General features: G+C 35.6%; 1 protein-coding gene across 1 annotated transcript; it reads right to left on the bottom strand.

The window, feature by feature from the left end:
- Window positions 1-1289: 1289 nt before the first annotated feature.
- Window positions 1290-8765, bottom strand: LOC109244610 (dnaJ protein ERDJ3B-like). Its single transcript, XM_019411731.1, has 10 exons — window positions 8490-8765; window positions 8231-8379; window positions 7228-7354; window positions 5809-5920; window positions 5081-5197; window positions 4830-4916; window positions 3435-3494; window positions 3264-3341; window positions 2000-2071; window positions 1290-1900 (listed from the first exon to the last, which is right to left on the bottom strand). The coding sequence occupies exons 1-10, from the start codon at window positions 8558-8560 to the stop codon at window positions 1742-1744; spliced, it is 1032 nt and encodes a 343-aa protein (XP_019267276.1). The 5' UTR covers window positions 8561-8765; the 3' UTR covers window positions 1290-1741.
- Window positions 8766-21245: the final 12480 nt, after the last annotated feature.

The following is a 21245-nucleotide window of genomic DNA, read 5'->3' as shown; positions in this document are numbered from 1 at the left end:
GAACTTCAACAGTAGCTAAAAGGCATAAATTAAACTTGTGTTGCTTTTATTCGTGTGTTACAAAAGAAAAACTTCCCATTTATATAGTAGGAGAGTTTTACCCCTAGTATAAGTCTAAAAAGGGTAAACATCTTCCTTTCTCATTAATTACTTATCCATAACCAACATCGAGTGGATCCCGCTCTAATAGCTCCGAATAAATTAAATACGTGCATTAAGATACGAAGGCTTCTTCTTCCACAAGAATGAAAGCACTTTTTCACTCTTTCATATACTAGGGATTTCACTTGGAAAAGAAAATGTTCCATACTAACAGATTCGGGTCCATAACCATGGGTTCCATTGCACGAGATCTTGTCGACGTGATATCCGATTGGGTGCGAATACCACGGCCCTCTATCCATCATGTATAACCGTTCATTGTGTTTCCCGAGGTCTTAAAACTCATTTTTGGCCCGGGGCGAGTCGTTTTACCATACTCGATGATGAGCACATCGTTCACTCTTCCTGGATCTCGATATGACGGGTCTTTAACCTTGATTACAATCTCGTGCATCCGAACCCTTCTTCCGTTTTCTCACCGGAAAATTGGGATACACATTACCCGATTTTACCCGTACACAAAGTAGAACAGATTAAAGGCCAAGGCCATAGTCGCAGTTCAATTGTTAGTGAATATGGTATCAGAAGTAAGGCAGAGCCACGATTTCAACTTTATGGATTATGGAATTATAGACCGACAACAAATTTATGGGTTCAAAATTTAGTACTTGTATATATTTAATGAATTTCTTAACACATACATTATTTGAGCAAAACCTACTATGTTCGGCCGAACCCACACCTGAATTTCTAGCTCCGCCCCTAAGAACAGAGAATAACTGCAAATGAAACAAATGGTAAACACTTTCTTGGTATTTACGCCAAACTAAGCAACTTAATCAAGACAATTACAAATTAAAATGAGAATATATATTACACAGCTATAATCACATAATAAATGTGTATGAAATACATGACTTGCGATTTGGTATACACATAACAGCATATTGAGTTCGAAATAATGCAGCAGCTAATCCAAATATATAGTACATTGCAGTTCTGTTGTTAGTGAATATGGTATTAGAACAGAGAATAGCTGCAAATGAAACAAACGGTAAACACTTTCTCGCACTTGGTATTTATGCCAGACCAAGCAAATTAACCATGACAGTTAAAAATTAAAGTGAGAATAATATCACATAGCTATGATCAAATAATAAATGTATATGAAAGACACATATTGCAAATTTAGTATAAACATCACAGCATATTGAGAAGACTCCGAAATAAAGCAGCAGCTAATCTGCAAGTCCCTCATCCAAATATATAGTACATGTAAATGACATTCAGAAAATTGCGCTAACAAATGTCCGTACTTCAATCTACTCTATAGTCAAGGTCCAATACAATGTCAATTACTCAATGCAGCAAATTCATTGCCAATCTACTCGATCATATCCTTGTTAGTCAGTTCAAATGGCCTTAAACTACACCTCAAATGACTCGGGGAAAAATGCTAGGACACAATAAGGGCTCTGAAAATTGGAGGATGAGGACGCCTGGAAGATTACAGCAAGTTCCGATTCATTAATGCAACGTTTGTAAAAAAGAAAAAGTGTAAAGGGTTGACATAAGGTCAACCCCCGATTCTTCTGAATTCGTTGCAGGGAAGAAAAAAGCTCCTAGACTGTAGTATAACCTAAACAAGAATTTCCTTGATCTGTTTCTTCTGGTCCTCTGTTAATGATGTGGGGAAAAGAACCTCAAATTTAACATACAAATCGCCTTTCTTGTTACTGAAATGCAGTGGCATCCCTTCTCCTTTAATCTTTCTCACTTCCTTTGGCTTAGTGATCCCCTGAGGAATAACAAACATGAGGAATACATTCATCACCAAAATTATCGGGTAACCTATATGAAATTGTAGCGCTCTTAGAACTGCATGGTAAGAATTTACCTTTGTGCCAATATCTACTAAATGGTCATCGAGATGTTTAATGGTCTTTTCGAAACCAACCAGCGCTTGCACCTGCATGGAAAAAAAAAGAAAGTTTTAAGATCAAGTTAAAAGGTGAATCGAATATCAAAATAAATTAAATGAGTGATGTTAGTGATAAGTGGCATTACTGGATTTTTCCATCGTATTGAATGGAAATTGAGTAAAACTTGGACCCCTTTAAGGTTATAATGCATGTAATTCTACTGATACTCATTTGGTTATTACCGATTACTCTGCATAACGCATAAAGTGGAGACCTACAAGTGACTCATCAAGAATAACTTGTGAATACAAGTAGACAAACTGCCTATTTGCAGAACAAGTAGAAGACAAGTCTCACAAGCAAATGGATCTGAAATATCGGTTCTTTAAAAGATCATATTCTCCTCTGCTCCGCTAGGACAAAGTTAACTGTGTTTCTATCTCCAATGGAGATTGAAAGATTGCTAACAAACTGAAGATACGGCTACAACACATTTCAAATAGGCGTGCACACATCATTCAAGCAATTTGCTAATGCTCTTCTCCTCACTGTCGATCACAGTAATGCTCCAATCTCTTTTCCAGGAGCTAGAAAAGTCTCAGTGTAGTTTCATCATCCACCTAAGTATTAAGTATTCATCTGAAAACATGGACCACCTCCACTCAGGGTTGTTCCAACAGAAATATAATTTGGTCAATATTTTGTCTCAACACATTGAAACTCCAAGAAAGCATTTACAATCTAACAAAGTCTTTATATTAACGAACAAAGTTTTCTGCAGGGATTCAAATGGTTAATTGAGCTCGACATCAGTGCCAGTCACCATGAAACTAGATACTGATCCATTGAGACTGATACAACACATACAAGAGGCATCTACACATTGTCGCTGCAGCACCATTAAATAAGTTGCCCAATTATTCTTATATGTATACTATATCAGAGAGTTGCACAAGTAATGCGCAATTAAGGGTGAGGTGGACAAAGACAAAACACAAGGGAAGGAGATATCGTGAGGTGCCTCCGCAGGAATTTTTACAAGCTTGAATTAGAGGATATTTATCTTTGTGATTTCCAGACGGTCAATGTATGTTAAGACCCAAAGTGCACAGCATTTATTCTAATTTCTTAGCTTAACTCTCCTTCAACAACTTTCATAGTTTGATAACTTCAATTTCAACCAAACGATGTTGAATAAATGGGAGTCAGTTATTCTGGTAAATGAATAGAAAATATTACCAGAGTAATAGTAACAGTTGTGTGTAGGTCATTTCCTTCCCTCTTGAAGCGGTCATGAGGAGCTGTGCGAATGCGGAACTGTCCCGAGAAATAATAAAGAAAAATATAAGTCACACTCAAATCGTACATAAAAACAAAGTCCGTTCTGTGTAGCATGGGATAAAGTCAAACCTTCAAGTCTCCAGGTTCACCATCTATCTTAGGCTCACCATCCTCATAAAATACTACTTCCTGTCAAAAGAAATTTCTTATTATTCCAAAACTATGTTCCAAAGACTTATAAGAGGAGAAAGACAATTAACAATCAGAAGTAGTTTATTGATATTTCTGCTTTGGTGTAGTAGGACATGACAAGAAAAAAAACATTTCGAATAATTAGTGCTGCTCAAAGCCCCACAAGTTTCTGAAAATTAACAAACAACAACAACATACATAGTATTATCCCACATCGTGGGGTCAGGGGAGGGTAGTGTGTACGCAGACGTTACCCCTACCTTGTGAAGGTAGAGAGGTTATTTCCAATAGATGAAAATTAAGAAACAGTAACGTTTATCTTGTCGAAGCCTCTTTAGAATGAAAGAACATATATCACCAAACAAGCGCTTATGATTCCAAACATGTGAACCCTAATAGCTGGAAAGGCCTTTGATAGTTAAATAGCTAGATATTTACACTAAAAAGAGTGTATACAGGTCAATTTAGCAAAAATAAGCTGAAACACAGATCAGAGAAGCTCTAACAATCACTACCATGGTTCAAATTGTTAGAACTTATCGGACCAAAAAAATCGAACTTATATTTCGAGGTTCTTGGCGGTAATCTAACCAACATGAAAATCTTGGCAACAAAAGTTTAAAATCCAACCATTAACTTAAACAAATCAATCCGAAACCCAAAACGGCCCAGTTGTCTCATCTAATAGCCCAGATTATAAGACAACCTATTATTAATCTTGCAAGCTTCTGGTATACATCAAAGCTTAGAAATTTTATTCAATTGTAACATAACAACAAGAGAAAACTAATAAGTTGCTATTACATTTGTTGCACATAGTTATGCAGACAAGAAGAAATGGACAATTGATCAACTTTTACTTGATGTTTCCTTTAATTCTTCTATATTGATCAAGCCCTTGCAAAAATAGGTCTATGATATACTGCTGCCAGGCCATTTTAGGATGACCATGAGGTGCACTTCAGATCAACATTAAATTCGCCAGTCTTAAGTATTAGTTGCAGAAACAAGGTTGACTGTAAGGAGCATCTCATATCAACATCTAGCAATGGCTAATCTTTACTAGTAGTTGCAGCACTAAAAGGCTCAAGTGCCTAGAGTGCAACATAAAAGTCAAGCTGGCCAGAAGAACATATAAAGTAAATTGCACTGTATACCATAATGAAGCTCCTGACGATACTAGCGGGCAAAAAGGGTACAAGGAAGTATGTCAAAGTGTGTATAGACAAGCTTGAGTCAAAAAAGTTCATTGCAATGGAATGCTTGATAGCAAATTAAGTATCACTAAACCAAATTAAGCATACAAGTGAAGAACTCTAGACGAGAGCTTACTTGTCCATCTTGCATTCCTTTCTCGATATCTACAGTAATTTCATAGCCCTCCCTTTCGAACTTCACATTGGGGCATTTGTCACAGACCTAAAGAGCACAATTCGGAGTTAAAGAAAATTCAGATGTTATATTTTAAAAGTAGATGAAACACCACACAAAACTAAGTTTTATTTTCTCTGAACAAAGTTCAGGTGATTGAACTAAAGGGATGATGATGTACATCTGTTGCATCAAGGATCAATAAACCACACCTGCTCTGTCATCTGCTGGAACATTCCCGGACCAATTTGCCGGTGATACACCTCATTGCGGCAGTTGCAACGCCTCTTACCAGGGGCTGGCTTTAAAACGTTTTTCTCTCTCCACACCTGTTTTATTCACCAAAACATAGGTAGGAAAATGCTAAAAGCCAATGTCACCAGAAAAGATAAGCTGGCTAAAAAGACATATAAGTTGGTCACTGAAAAGCTCCTTTAGTGGAGTTAGCGTTTAGTATACTGTTCAACAGATGTAAGCTAGTGGAGCCCGTTTCACGATGCCCCCACAGTATCACAAAAACAAAAATAAGCAAGAACTTGCACTGTCTAACATTAGATTTCAACCATTTATGTCAAATCACAATTCTAAATATAAAGGTTGTGCCCAAAAGGACTTGTACTTTCACACCTTCTAGGTAACAACTTATATACAAGACGTATCTCAACCAGATGTGGGAGAATAAATTTTCTGGCTTCTTTCAAATTCGGGTTGATTATTAGTTGTTAATAAAAATAAGGATGATTTCAGATTAGGTTTTATAAATTGCAGAGAAGTGGGGATGCACCTAAAGCTTTTAATGACTTTCTATAACCATAAATGGTGTATTTTACTAATCCAAGCATGTTAAAGATTAGTGATAAAGGCCGCAACAGAAAAATGTCTGTATGCTAACTTGAGGAGAAGGCTTCAGCATTAATATACAAAATAATAAAGGTATTACCTTCAAGGAACCCCCCATGTATAAATCTTCCAATGTTGCATCCAAATCAACAATCACATCATCTCCTTTGATAATTTTCTCTTCCTCTTCCATTGAGCCACCACCAAAAAACCTTGCAAATTATTGCTTTGTTAGCAAGAAAGATTGCCATATCATATCAATGGTAAGGGGCAAACTCTCCAATTCAGTTTACATTTAGTTCTCAAACTGAAATAATAGAAAGGAAATTATCATTGTAACTCAAATTTCCCAGAAAATATCAAGCTTGAACTAGCCCGGACAGTGAGGATTATTCCTATGGAATGCTAATATGAAAACCCAAGAAATTCTTCTCCCTCCACTATCTTAATACATTTCAGATCTGGTTTACTGTCTTCCACAGAACCAGATGACTTCTTCAAGCCACTGTATCATTAAGAAACTCTTTTTAAGCCCAAGCGTTATACTAGCTAGCAGGTAAATCGCCACATCTTTCACTGCAAGCCATTTTACCTCAAACGCTTCCTATTTATATCATTTATCTGCTTGCTTATACCAGATTCTCTTTGCATTTCTCAGTTGTTGGAAATGCTAACTGAAAATAAATCTCTCTAGGGCTCCTACTTCACCAAAATGCCACAAAACGAAAAATCAAAAGTAAGTTCCATCACAGAAGAGTAAAGAGAGAAGGTAGTCAACAACCCAAGATTGTTATCCATATCTAAATCATATAGCTTGAACGTAAACTAATTCACATTTCATTCTTTCATATCCATCAAAAATAAAATTTCATTGGCTTTCGCCACATTTTTCACATGAACTTACAAGTAACTGAGGTAACTTATACTGTTATAAAGAGATTTCGCTGGACAGCTAAATGGAGGGAAATAAGTTTATGTAGAAGCCTTTAACCTCAGGGTATGAATAAGGTACAAGGTATGGAATACCAACCAATCTGTGGTGGTGTGGATGAATAAACAGTAAATTAAACCAAAAACATACTATTTAAAGGAAAAAATGCTGAATACCCATTCGATGTACATAAAACTTAAGGTTACACTTATAACGAGTAATTAAATGGACAATATCCTTTTGACATAGCTTTACCAAAATCAGCTAGAGATTAGTCAATTAAAGCTGATGAATGTGTTAAAAGTCTCACCTCATGTCTACTTATATCTTGTAGCTTTATGCAAAATATAGATTATAGTTTATTTCTTATAACTTGCAAAAGTAGACAAGCTTCTCAATACAAAGTCAATCAATATCAATCAACTTCGCCTCAATCCCAGAAATAGTTTGAAGTCTATATGAATCCTCTATACTCAGAGTTGCTGCGCACTAGGTATATTGCACGAAATTACGCAGGTACAATGACAAAAGAGAAAAACAGTACCAAATGAAGTTGGGGAAAACATGGAATAAAGGGCATCAACTTACTGGCTAAATATGTCTTGCATGTTCATTCCTGAACCTCTGCCTCCGCTGGCAGCATGTTGTTTAAGACCTTCTTCTCCATACCGGTCATATATATTCCTCTTTTCACTATCCGACAGCACTTCATAAGCTGTTAATCCCTCAAGAATATGAGTACCACAGAAAACTAATCTTTCAAAATTATACAGTTTAGAACTAACAAACCACATAAGTAACAATAACAACGCCTCAATCCCCACTAGCTTGGATGGTATATATGAATCGTCTATATTCACACCATTCTATAGGCACCCATTATTTCTTTTCAAAAATTACTCTAAAAATATCATCTAGTCCGTTTCTAGTAGCACCCATTATCAAAAAAAAAAAATTGCAACAACAACAACTGTACCATCAATTATTTTCCTATATGAATCCTCTACATCCACTCTGCTCTATACGGACCCATTTAATTTAATTATGTTAAAATGTCATCTAATAAAGCATTGAATCAAAAAAAAAAAATGCAACAACAAGATATATGAGTCAATCTCAAATAGCCGAGGTCAGCTACATAAACCCTATATCCACTGTATATCAGTGCATCTCATTGCATAAACAACAACAACACCTCAACCACCAGCTAGTTGGTGTTGGTTGTATAAATCCTCTAATCTAAATGCTCCATTTAGGTCCATTATATTTCAATACTATGCACTTAAGGGTTATCTAACACTAGGGGTTCTCTAATATACTCTCGAAATTACATCCCTAAAGGATTTAACTCTAATTTTACCGGTTGTAGCAGGTTACTCTTCTACTTTCCAGGTTACCAATATCAGGCTTGTTTCTAAAATTTACCTATTGCACACTATCAGTGCACATAACTTAAACTCGTCTCTCTAATATACCAAGAGTCTTCCTAGTAAGAACTATGTTCTAGTTGGTACTGCATATACGAATTTCTCATTGCAATACTCAATAATTTCTCTAATCAGCAACTTCTAATAAGTTATAAGAGATATACCATTACTGATTTCTGCAAATTTCTTATTAGCCTCTTCATTTCCCGGGTTTTTATCAGGATGATACTTCAAAGCAAGCTTCCTATAAGCACGTTTGATCTGTTCGTCCGAAGCGCCTTTCGGAACTTGCAATATGTCATAATAACTCTTCCTGTAACGCATTGAACAAATTCCATGAGAATGAAAACAAAGCACATTTCGCACACCAAATTATAAACAAACAAATACATAGTGAAATTAAATTCAATTAAAAATGCTTACGACGCAATGGCAATTAAAGTGTATGACAAACAGCACAATAAAAAGAACAATTTTGATCTTCCGGGCGCCATATCGATTGATTCCCTAGAAAATCTAGGGTTTGTAAACAGATCTACTGCTCGACGAAATCGAACAATCTGGAAATTGCTTTTTTCAGTTTGGAATTTGTTCTATGAGAATTCAACAGGATTAACTGTCGTCTCTGTGAATTTTTGCTGAGCTGAACCGGTGGACTGGGGCCCGACGGTTGAAAAATGAAATCTAACGACTGAATTAAACTGCGACGTGGTTTTAATGCTAAGTAACCAATAAGAGACGACTCCAACATGTTTCCACCAATAGTAAACAGCCACGTGTTACCGTGTCTAGCTTTTTAAAACTTTCGGTGTTTGGGCTTCGCAAGGGTGCACAGATACCCGTTTCTGGGAATCTTGTTTATGCCATTACCTAAATTTATGAATTTTTATAAATCTAGCCACTTTAGAAACAACAGGACTGAAATTGCAAAAATCCGCATTTAAATTTATAAATTTTGATTGAAGTTTGGTATTGTGATTGTGTTGTGAACATGCTTTCTTTGAGCCGAGGGTCTATCAGAAATTGCCTATCTACTTTCACATGATAAAGGTAAGGTCTGCATACTCGCTACCGTCCTCATACTCCACTTGTGAGATTATACTGAATATATTGTTATTGTAGTTGTTTTTGGTATTATAATTATGCAAGCGAACTCCGACATATATATCTGAAGTTTGGTTTGTCAAGACAAAATTTCAAATATTTTTATTAGGATTATTGGCAAAAATTGGAGAAGAAAGACAAGTTAGAAGGTGCTCCAATCTCCAGTATATTATGCTAGAACTTTCTGCGTGTTGGAGTTCCAGCATAATATGTTGGAAGTTCATACATAGGTGCACCGATCTCCAGTATATTATGCTGGAACTTTTCGCGTGTTGGAGTTCCAGCATAATATGTGATCTCAAATATCCATCTTCCTCCGATGCAAAATATCAAAAATATAATAATATGCCAAACTACCAATTGTTTATTTACTCAGTCTTCATCCCTTCCAAAGTTTTCATCTTTTTCCAACATATTCACTTGATTTAAACTCACTTTTTATAATATAAAATTCAAATTAGCTCACTTCTTCATGTTTGCAACAATGGTGATTTTTAGATGGTATTTTGATTTAATCCATAAAATCTTGTATATTAGAGTTGCTAGATGAAGAGAACAAGTTTTTTCAACAACACCCACTTAATTTAAATTTACTTTTTATATTCAAAATTCAAATCTCACTTACCGGTAGGGGTGTTCTGGTTCGGTTTGGGTCGTCTTTCCCTAAAAAGAAACCAAATCAAGTAAGTCGTTTTTTCAAATATTAGAACCAAATCAAACCAATTAAGTCGGGTTTTTATCGATTCGGTTTTTGTCAATTTTTGTCGGTTTTTTCAATTATTTATCGATTTTTTTCTTAAATACGGGACATAAACTACCAAACGCATATTCCGGCGACTACATTTTCAATGTAACACTATTAAATCAATTGCTCTTTGAGAAATCTATCATTTACCAAGATTTATTGATGATAATTGAATAAAATAGTGATGAATAATTTAAGTACTCAATTAAAAATTAATTATTTTTAACATGAAATAAATTCTTTTACTTAGCAAAAGAAAACTTCCAATCAAACTAGAATTGAAAGGCAAATAATTAGATGATTATAATAAGAACTAGACTAAAAATNTATATATATATATATATATATATATATATATATATATATATATATATATATATATATATATGTGTGTGTGTGTGTGTGTGTGTGTGTGTGTGTGTGTGTAATAATAAATTTAAATAGCTATTTTTACAGTCAGTTTGGTTCGGGTTTTTTTCGATTATTTTTTTATTATGACCAAAACCAAACCAATTTTGATCGGTTTTTAAAATTCAAAGCCAAAACCAAACCAAACCTAAAAAGTATCGATTTTTTTTTTGATCGCATTGGAGTTTCAGTTTTCGGTTTGGTTTGATTTTTGGATTTTTATGAACATCCCCACTTACCGGTCCTACCACAATGGTAGTTTTAATGCTAAAAATAGGGGTGTGCATTCGATTTATCGATTCGATTTTGACCCTTATCGATAATTACTTATCGATTATCGATTTGTACATATGCTTATCGTTATCGTTTCAATAAGGTTTCGATTTTTTCGATTTCGATTTATCGATTTTGGGGCGTTTATCGATTCGGTTATCGATTACACCAATAAGAAAATTTGCGGGATTCCACGGAAAGTATATCGCTATAAACGCGCCTAACTAATATGGACAAAAAGAAGCTAAAATAAGACGAACACCATTTATAATATAAAAATTGTGTCAACAAGCACATGCAACAAAACTAAAGTAAGGGATCAAATGTATGCCACCAACACTCCAACGGTATAAAAAAACAAAACAAAACACATCATCACGGCTAATTTTGTTTTCCATTAATTTGAACTTCATTCCCTTGATCTTTAAATATGATCATTCCTTAAATGTGGTAGAGGAAATAATAGGGTAAGGGACTTAGGGTAAAGGAAAGGGTATAGATTAGGGAAAATAATATTATATAGCCGCTTTCAAAATAGTAGCGGAATATATATACATTCTGTATGTTATATTAATCTACATAAATAGGTAATTACTCATTTAACAAGTGTCTACAGTCTAGGGGTGTGCATTCGATTTATCGATTCGATTTTGACCCTTATCGATAATTACATATCGATTATCGATTTGTACATATGCTTATCGTTATCGTTTCAATAAGGTTTCGATTTTTTCGATTTCGATTTCGATAACAAATAATCGATTCGATTTATCGATAAACCGATTCAAATGCACGCCCCTAGCTAAAAATCCTTAACTGACTACGGGTGTAAAGATTTTAAAAAGGTGGCTGCACTGTGCAAATAGGCTGCTGTGCGAATAATACATGGGGATGCGGTATTGGGTTTTCTGGAGCTGCTGCAGTTACAATTCATGAAGCCCAAGCCCAGCTTAGTGGACAGATTCAGCGTAAACTTCATCCCATATACAACCAATACATATCGTAAAAATAGCACGGGCAAGCCAGTTTTTGGACTGGTCATTCAAAAATAGCCAGTATTTGTAAAGCCATTAAAAAATAGCTATTATTTTACTGAAATACGGAAAGTTCCAGCATAATATACCGGAGATCGGTGCATCTGTGTATGAACTTCCAGCATATTATGTTGGACCGGTATATCATACTGGAACTCCAGTATAATATGCTGGAAGTCCAGTATATTACACTGGAACTCCAGTATAATATGCTGGAAGTCCAGTATACTTTGCTGGAGCTGCAGTATGATATACTGGAGTTCCAGTATATTTTGCTGGAATTCCAGTACATTATACTGGAGTATTTTTCGGATTTTGAACAATATTTTCGTTTAGAATTATATTTACATAAAAAGTGGCTAAATTTCGATTACTTTTAAAATTATGGCTATTCTTGAATGACTACTTGTAAATCTCGCTAATTTTGAATTTCAGCCATATATACGTGCGTATAAATAAAAGTTTAAAAAATTCAGAAGTATGTACATGTAATGATGGTAGTGAATAAAATCTGATTTGGGCTATATATACTGTGTTGTTAACATTGTAATATATTTCAACTTTTTTTTTTTTTTGTATTTTACACGTGGCTTTGCATGTAAAAAGTTGTATTTTTAATTACAAGTAACTTTGCATGAAAAATGTGGAAGCATGCATGAAGATTTGTTAAGTGGCGAAACTTTTTATGCACAGCTAGCATGCAAGAGAAGACAAAATGCAACTATAAATCATGATTCATGATGAGTAATGAAGAGGAAAGTAATTAATGCTCTTTTACAAATCTCCATATAACCCAACCTCATTCTTTCGATCACTTCAAGAAACAAAATTACACTTAGTATTTGTATTAAAATATATATATATATAACAAGCTGGATATGTTAATTTACAAATCATAATTTATGTAAAGTATGACTTTACAAAAATGTATACATAATTTGGGTGAAAGAAGATTAATTAAGAGCAAGGGTTTACGATGACTGGCTGAAAATATTATTTTACATATCATTAATTTTAATTAGGCCCATTGAAAAATATTATTGGGCCGGATTCATTCATAAGAGATGGTTAGTTCGTTAATGAAGAATTGACCTAAATAACCGCACACCTAACAACTTAAACTAAAAATAGTCGGCATATGTATAATATATGTATAATCCATATATAAAATATATATAATCATAAATAATTAATATATAATTTATACATACACATTCCTAACCCCCCCCCCCAAACANACATGCCGTCCTTAAGTTATTGTTTCAAGTTCAAAACTTAAGGACATGCAGTCCTTAATGATCAGTACTTGAGTGCTTTCTGTTCAAATCCAGACGCCGTAGAAGAGAAGCTTCCCTAGAAATACAAATGCAAGAACTTTAAGGGATTTAATTTATATATATAGGAATTATGAAAAAAATTTACATTGCAGTATAATTTTAGAAATTGGTTACTTATTTTCTTCCAGGTTAGCAAATTGTTTTATTATAGATATTATCTGTTAAATCACTCGACACTGTGAAATTCATTTATATTGTTAGTAATATATAAAATTATTTGAGAATTATGAAATCCCATATTCAAATTTTCATACATGGGCAAAAATAATAGATCGATAATTTGTTTGCTTAATAGTCAACAGAGTTATCTGATATCCATGCTAGTGAAAAGTAGCAAATAACCGTAAAATTAATAAAAATATAACATAATTATCAAAACTTTATTAAATTCGTTAGTCTATCATTATTTTGTTTCGAGAGCAGAGGCTTCGAGTTCGAGTGACTTGCTAATTGCTATTTTTGCTTTCATTGGAAACATGATCATTAACTGGAAAGTAAAATATTGTTAGTTCAGTGACATGAATTATTATTTCAATTTCTTATCTTCCTGCTGCTGAAACTGTTTTTGTTTTATATTTTTAATAAAAAAAGTGGGCTGTAAAATTGTGTATTTATGCTAGCTAGCGAAGTAGAAACTCTAGACCGTTTGACCAAAAAGTGTTGAGCCTTTTAGTTAAACTAATTAATGATGAAACAAAGGATAAATCTTAGTTAAAAATAATAAATTCTAGATCAAATATTGTAGGAAATCGGTAAGATATGTGATGTTTGACATCGTTAACTAGCACGTTTGTATTCAATGAATGCTAGTAAATATGATAGCATAAACACGCAATAAATGTAATAAGAAAGAGTCTACCACCCAATTATTGTATGATTTGGATGGTTCTTTCTCCTGACAACAACGTGGAAAGAAGAGAAGCGAAGATGGTTATGGAATCTTTGGATCTTGTGAACAAAGATCAAATAACGTGCGCTTGAATAAGATAATCAATGAACAAGATAACTTTTTTATATTCTCTCAAGTCAACCTTTTTTACAATGTCTTTTTTCTCAGACAGTGAAGATCCTCCTATTATTCTGTGTCTCTTCCTATTTATAAGGGTTATTTCCAAAAAACCCTAAAAAGTACAAAATAAGGAATATCCAAAGGAATATTCCTTGTATTCATTCCCAAATCTATCCTACCGTTATTTCTTTATCCTAGTTGCCCGTCCTCGACTACAATCCTCTTGAAGACGGCTTTCCGCTATTATGCCGTGGTCGATCCCGTCCTCGATCCTGTATCTGCCATTACCAAGTGGTCAAATTTAGACCAATACAGTTAGTCCCTCCACTTGTTGAGGTCGTGGTCTTGCACGCCCTCGATAAGCGGACCGATTTGCGTATGTATAGGAGAAATTTGGTCGAGTTGATTTGAACGAATTGGCTGAGGTCGAGAAAATGGCACAGCCAGCGAAGCTGTGGTTGGTGTGGCTATCGTGAGGTGACGTCATGGCCACGCGCGTCATCATTACGCATCTTGCCGATGCAGCGCTTGTGTGTCTGCCGCTTTGGTTTTGGTGTCATTAACAATCCTTTACTTCGATTTTCGCGCCACCCAACCCTATAAATAGATGGGGGTTTCATTTTACGGAAGTTTTCACCATTCCTCACTTTGCATGAGTACTGTTCTTCTTTTGATCTTCTTCCCCAATTTCTGCTCCTGGTTTCTTACAGCTTCTTTAGTTCCATTCCCCTCTTTCTTACCCAGTTGTTATCTTCTTCTTCGGGCTTGGTAGAATACGTTTCATTATTGAAATATGTCACAAACCCCTCACATTCATGACGAGGTTTTCGATGCCACTCCGTTATCGGTGTCCCTTCCTCCCGGCGGTGAGGAATTCATGGCTGAGGAGGATGATAGCTTCCCTACCGCGGAGGAGATAGCCCCCAAAAACCCTTTGGATAGAAATGATTTTCCAAAGGAGCCTGCTCCTGCTCCCGCTCAGATGCTCTCCGAGATGGACCGCCTCACATAGCCGACCTCCGGTCCAAGTATCGCATCCCACCCCATGTCAAAATTGTTTCGGCCGGAGGCGACATCGTGGAGGTTCATCGACCCGTGTATTGTACCTTCTATGCCTACCCGTTCTTGATTGGTTATACTCTTCCTCTCCGTCCGCTAGCGGAGGAATTTTTTCAGTTTTACAACGTCTGCCCGGCGCAACTCTCTCCTTACTTTTATAAAGCTTTCTTGATGCTGACGAAGTATGCGGAGTTGGCTGGCTATGAGGTCAATGTTAGCCACCTGCTGCACTTATTTTCGCCTAGTTTTTATAGAGGTACTGTCACGCCCCAAACCTGAAGAGGCATGACTGGAACCTTGTGCCATACTCGGCCCGAGCGTACCACTCTGTAATTGTGAACTCTGGAGGGGTAACCCTCAATTTAGGCCGATGAGGCCATATTCTGAATCATCTGAAAATAATGTCTCCAACCAGCAATACCAAACTAAACAATTACATAGGGCTGGTAAAGCCACAATAGTGATATCAAAAATGTACAGGAATCGTCTACAAGCCTCTAGGGATAACTGAACTGTATCATGGCTAGGACACGGCATCGACCTACCCATCAAACCTGTATATATAAAATGGACTCCAAGGTATAGACCCGGTAATTCCGAGGAAGTGGAGATTACAAACCAAGCTGATGTTTGACTTTGTCTACTGGGAAGGTCTATCCAGCTGTCTATCAAGACCTGTAGGCATGAAATGCAGCGTCCCAAGCGAAAGGGACGTTAGTACGAAATAATGTACCGAGTATGTAAGGCAATAGAATAACCGAAAGCTGAAATTGAACTGATAATATAATAACTGAAAGTACTTGGGAGTCAAATATAATTGAAGATATGCTTACCTACTGATACTGACTCATCTCTCTCAATATAGTAAGTAAAATAGTAACTCCAGCCCTATAAGGCTCTTTATGTGTAACTGCTCTGCCGTAGTATGCTCGCTCATAGGTGCTCGGCCATACTAGGCTCTGTATCTCGGCCATTCTAGGCTTGCTCATAGGCTCTCGGCCACAGTAGGGTCGGTATATAACTTACCATCTGATCGGAGGTTGCCCAATAGGGGCCTGCCCACCCATTATAGCTCGATGGTGGTGAAAATACTAATATATATATATATATATATTCTCTTGACTGGAAGAAGACAATACTTAACTGAATATAAAGTCTCGTTAAGGGAGAATACTGTAACTTATGAGACTAGGATAATGTACATAAGTTCAGGAGTACGAACTTCTCTTTATGCCTCGTTATCAAACCCATGTAGTTACGGGATCATTCCAAAATGAAGAATGGTTTAGCCTTAATATACCTTATCACAATATTTTCAGTCACCAAGATAAACTCGCCTCTTCGCACCTTAATCTACAACAATGATAATAATACTATCATTAAGTTACGAAAGGTACAACTATCGCACAACGAACGGCATGCTTATTTTGTATTAAAACGGGCAACATCTCCTCTATAAACCTTACTTCCTCCAAATTCAAGATAACACCAAAAACACAAGAACACAACAATAACAACATATATACATTATTTTCCAACCTTATATATTACTACAAAATACTACAAAACAGCCCAACTCACCCCAATCTCTTCAAACACAAAACGACTACCGTAGTAGTGTCAAACAACCCAAAAATATTACGACGAACGACCAGCCCACCACGCTGAATTTATGTGGTATTTCCCTACACCCTTTGTCATGCCCCAAACCTGGGGAGGCGTGGCTGGCACCCGGTGCCGAGCTGGCCCGAGCGAACTACTTTGTAACTCATGATCATTCGATCAAAACTAGAACATACATAGTTCAAGTTGGCTGAACTCATTCCTTTTGTAACTATCATGGGCCAACATGGCCACAACTCATAATATACAACTGTAAGTGGGCCAACACTGTATCAATGAACCATCGTTCTTAACATATGAATACATATGGGCCGTCAAGGCCTCTGACATACTGTACAAAATGAACCACTGTCTACAAAGCCTCTAAGCTTATTTGACATTAAATGGGACAGGGCACCGGCCTACCCATAAGTCTTTAGCAAAACTCTGACACGATGACTCATAGACTCGGCTGCACTCCAAATGAGGTGGAGTCTTACCGATCCTTCGCTGAATGCTAACCTCGTCTAATATGAGGGCTCGTTAAACTGATTATCTATACCTGCAGGCATGAATGCAGTGTTCCTAACAAAAGAACGTCAGTACGAATAATGTACCGAGTATTGAAGGCATGTAAATTAGTATATAAAGGACATGGAAGAAACATGGAGTAAAGGACTCAACCTGTTTGTCTGGATAGCTCTGTAAATCATGAAATACTTATAGTGTCATGCATATGCATATAAATGTCATGTAATGCATAGGTCTGTACGTACATAACATCATCAAGCTTTTGAGGGCATCCCATCATATCATCTCGGCCACTGTGGGCAAATCATCAACGTATACCAGCTGATCAGGTGGTGGTGCATATATAACGCCATAACCTTTCTCATATCCCATATATATATATACGCGTATATAACGTCATCTGGTCATAGGTCAATGTGCATGTATAAATGCATGTGAAATACGTTAATAAAATCTCTCGGTACGTCATAGGACCATTATGCCTCTGATTAATATCATGAAATAAACTTTACCAACTTACGTATTTTTGAGACCCATGAACAGATGATAGAATAATATGACACATGGGGAATCAAGAACATAAGCATCTCTAATACTTCTATGAATAGAGTCATTTTATGGAAGTTGTGCATTTGCTCGTTTCATTTGTATCGTACGGATCATGCCAAAAGGAAAGAAAGGATAGCCTTCACATACTCGGAGTAGGGGAAAATCCGTGTGATATTCTTGAGAAGGTTTACACCGTATTCCCTTAAAATTACAAAAGATTTTTCTTTTCTGCAATAATTTTTAATTTAGTTCCTTCATCGAATATGTCTGCTATGGAAATTGAGGCTTTGAATGAACCCTTCTACTTCTAACTCAATCATTAACTTTCTTGATGATGGAATATTTCTTCTTATGCTAACCAGAAAGCCTCATATATATATACAAAGGTAGACAGTTTCTGAAATGAATATGATTATTTGAAAGAAGAGCCAATAATCTATGATGGCAGTCTCACGAGTGCTATAGAATTTTACGGGGAAAAAAGGACATATAAGTTCCACAAATTCATATGAGAGTATCTTCCATCTCTTCAAATTTTCTTAAGAAAGACTATGTAAATAATGATACATATATATGGGTGCACCACCTAAATTTTTGTATATATATCACAATGTTGTGTAGCAAATTGTCATGTCCACTAAATGTACTAAAATGTAAAATGCTCTGGTAACTACATAATGTTGGGTAAGTCTGTAAGGTGTCATATTTTGCAAGAGTAATCTCACTCAAACCTCAGTCACTCAATGACTCAAAAAGGATTAGATACGTGGTAGAGGTCTTAAATGTGGTAAAAATGGCGTGTAGTAGCCACTAATTAAGGGTGTCTTTAATTTTTATCCACTAATTATAATGCTCAGCAAAAATAGCCACTACTAATAGAAAAAAGACAATGTTACCCTTTCTTCCTCTCTTTCGCGTTGCATTTTCATCTGGAATACCCAAGGCGATTTCACGGTCGGCCTCCTCCATGCTTGGTCAATAGCATCAGGTCTATTAGTGACCCCAATTACTAGGACATAACCAGGTCCATCATGAGATCCTTCTGATTTTGCTTCACTATTCCTTTTACCAATACGTACCGTAGTTCCTTTTGCATCACCAAAATTTTCAAGTTCTGAATTTTTGAGCAGATGTCTCAATTACGTACAGTAATTTCTTTCTTCTTACCTTGTTTTTGTTTCTTTTGAGTTCAAAGATTAAAAGTTAAGGACATGAGTCTTTATTGACATGTAGGTAAAAGTTAAGGACATGCATTCCTTAAATTTGACATGCAGGTTCAAAAGATAAGGACAAACAATCCTTTCAAAACTTAAGGATATGTTTCAAGTTCAAAACTTAAGGACATGCAGTCCTTAAGTTATTGTTTCAAGTTCAAAACTTAAGGACATGCAGTCCTTAACTTTGAGTTTAAAGTTCAAAAGTTAAGGACAGACAGTCCTTAACTTACAGTTACACGTTCAAAAGTTAAGGACAAGCAGTACTTAACTTACTGTTACAAGTTCAAAAGTTAAGGACAATAGGTCCTTAACTTTGACTTACAAGTTCAAAAGTTAAGGACATGAGTCTTTAAGTTTGACATGCAGGTTTAAGAGTTAAGGACATGCATTCCTTAAATTTGACATGCAGGTTCAAAAGATAAGGACAAACAATCCTTAACTTATAGTTTCAAGTTCAAAACTTAAGGATAGTCATTTAAGTTATTGTTTCAAGTTCAAAACTTAAGGACTTTCTGTCCTTAACTTTGAGTTTCAGTTTCAAAAGTTAAGGACAGGCAGTCCTTAACTTATAGTTTCAAGTTCAAAACTTAAGGACATGCAGTCCTTAAGTTATTGTTTCAAGTTCAAAACTTAAGGACATGCAGTCCTTAACTTTGAGTTTAAAGTTCAAAAGTTAAGGACAGACAGTCCTTAACTTACAGTTACACGTTCAAAAGTTAAGGACAAGCAGTACTTAACTTACAGTTACAAGTTCAAGAGTTAAGGACAATAGGTCCTTAACTTTGACTTACAAGTTCAAAAGTTAAGGACGCTTGGTCTTGAAGTTTGAGTTCCAAGTTCAAAACTTAAGGACATGTAACCTTGAAGTCCTGAACTTAGAGTTTCAAGTTCAAAAGTTAAGGACATGTAGTCCTGAAGTCCTGAAGTTAAGGACATGAGCAGAAGGGTATTTTTGTCCGAGCAGTTAAAGTTTATTAAACCAGTGGCTAAAGACTAAAGACATTTAAAACGCTGCTTTAAAATAAAGACATAAGCTGTTAGTGGCTATCTGTGCACATCGCCCCTTAAATGTGCCACCTTTTAAAAAGATTCAAGAGTCACATAATTGGGTTTTGAGCCCTTCCACTTTTGCTGCCACGTTTTAGGGGTTTAATCTTATCCCCCAATTTATTAATTAAGTAGGTAATGGCCCAATATCCGATAATTAACCAATTACCAATGGAATTAAAAATTATCTCAAATTACTTAGAATACTACTCACTTTTAATACATATTATATAACTTACTTTCATGGTCATGTGGTACCTTTTATTGTACTAGTCCATAAATACCAGGTATTATGACTCGGACCGTATTTTATCCTAAATCAACAACCTTCAACGAAATTATTTTCTTCAACTCGTTTACTTTCTCATCTTCACGACTTTACTTATCACTTGTTATAAATATCATAAATAATTATAACCTCCAAAAAGTAGTCTTGTCCTTATCTTAAAGTACTACTATTACAATATTAACATAATAAATCGTGGTACCATATAAAATCAATACATATATTATTATTTCGTTAAAATATCCATGTAAAAAAATACATATATTTTCTCAACTTTTAATTTTGCTAATCTCGTATAAAGAGTACAAATTCTCAATCGCTTAATTCTTAAAATAGTAAAAAAAAAATAACCTTCTTTTCTTGTGAGAAAATAATTTCTATCTTTACAATAAAGAAAATCTCGTAAACTTTCTCATATTATGTGTATAACGGGAAGTAGTATTATTAATAACTATAAAATCATTTTTTTTTCAAACTATTTTACAAAAAATATTCCACTCAAATTACCATATCAAACGTATATAACGATGTCAATGTTGTTAAACTCACGGGATGTAACAGGTACTATGATATACCTACGGTATCGTGGGACCAGAGGGTTGGTGGTCGGGATGGATGACAGAACGAATCGGAAGTTCTGGCATAAGTACTTCTTCATCAAGACCGAGCACCTGGTGGCGGGCACGACATGGTTTCTCGAGCAGTGGAACCATAATCGCAAGTGTCTTTGTCGTACGCTCGTTCTCTTCTTTCGTCCTTTCATTTTCAGCTCACTTGCGGTTTCCTTGTATTTCAGCTGAGAGACGTGCACCTTCTCCTGTCTTTGACATTGAAGATTGGGTGGCTCGCGTGTTACCTCACATGGTGAGGATTCATGATTGGGAGTCTTTTCACAAGCGTTTTGGACCCAAGGTCCCGTCTAGTAAGTGTTACTTTTGCTTCAGCTTATTGTTGTTTACCATTGCTCTTTGATGCGAC

This window comes from Nicotiana attenuata, unplaced genomic scaffold (assembly GCF_001879085.1).
Source record: "Nicotiana attenuata strain UT unplaced genomic scaffold, NIATTr2, whole genome shotgun sequence".
NCBI lineage: Eukaryota > Viridiplantae > Streptophyta > Magnoliopsida > Solanales > Solanaceae > Nicotiana > Nicotiana attenuata.
This window is presented reverse-complemented; position numbering and strand designations above follow the sequence as displayed.

Coding starts and splice junctions, on each gene's coding strand:
- LOC109244610 (XM_019411731.1), bottom strand. CDS start 8,560: ATGGCGCCCGGAAGATCAAAATTGTTCTTTTTATTGTGCTGTTTGTCA. Junction 8,380..8,489: donor ACTTTAATTGCCATTGCGTC/GTAAGCATTTTT, acceptor AATGCGTTACAG/GAAGAGTTATTATGACATAT. Junction 4,917..5,080: donor TCCAGCAGATGACAGAGCAG/GTGTGGTTTATT, acceptor TGTGCTCTTTAG/GTCTGTGACAAATGCCCCAA.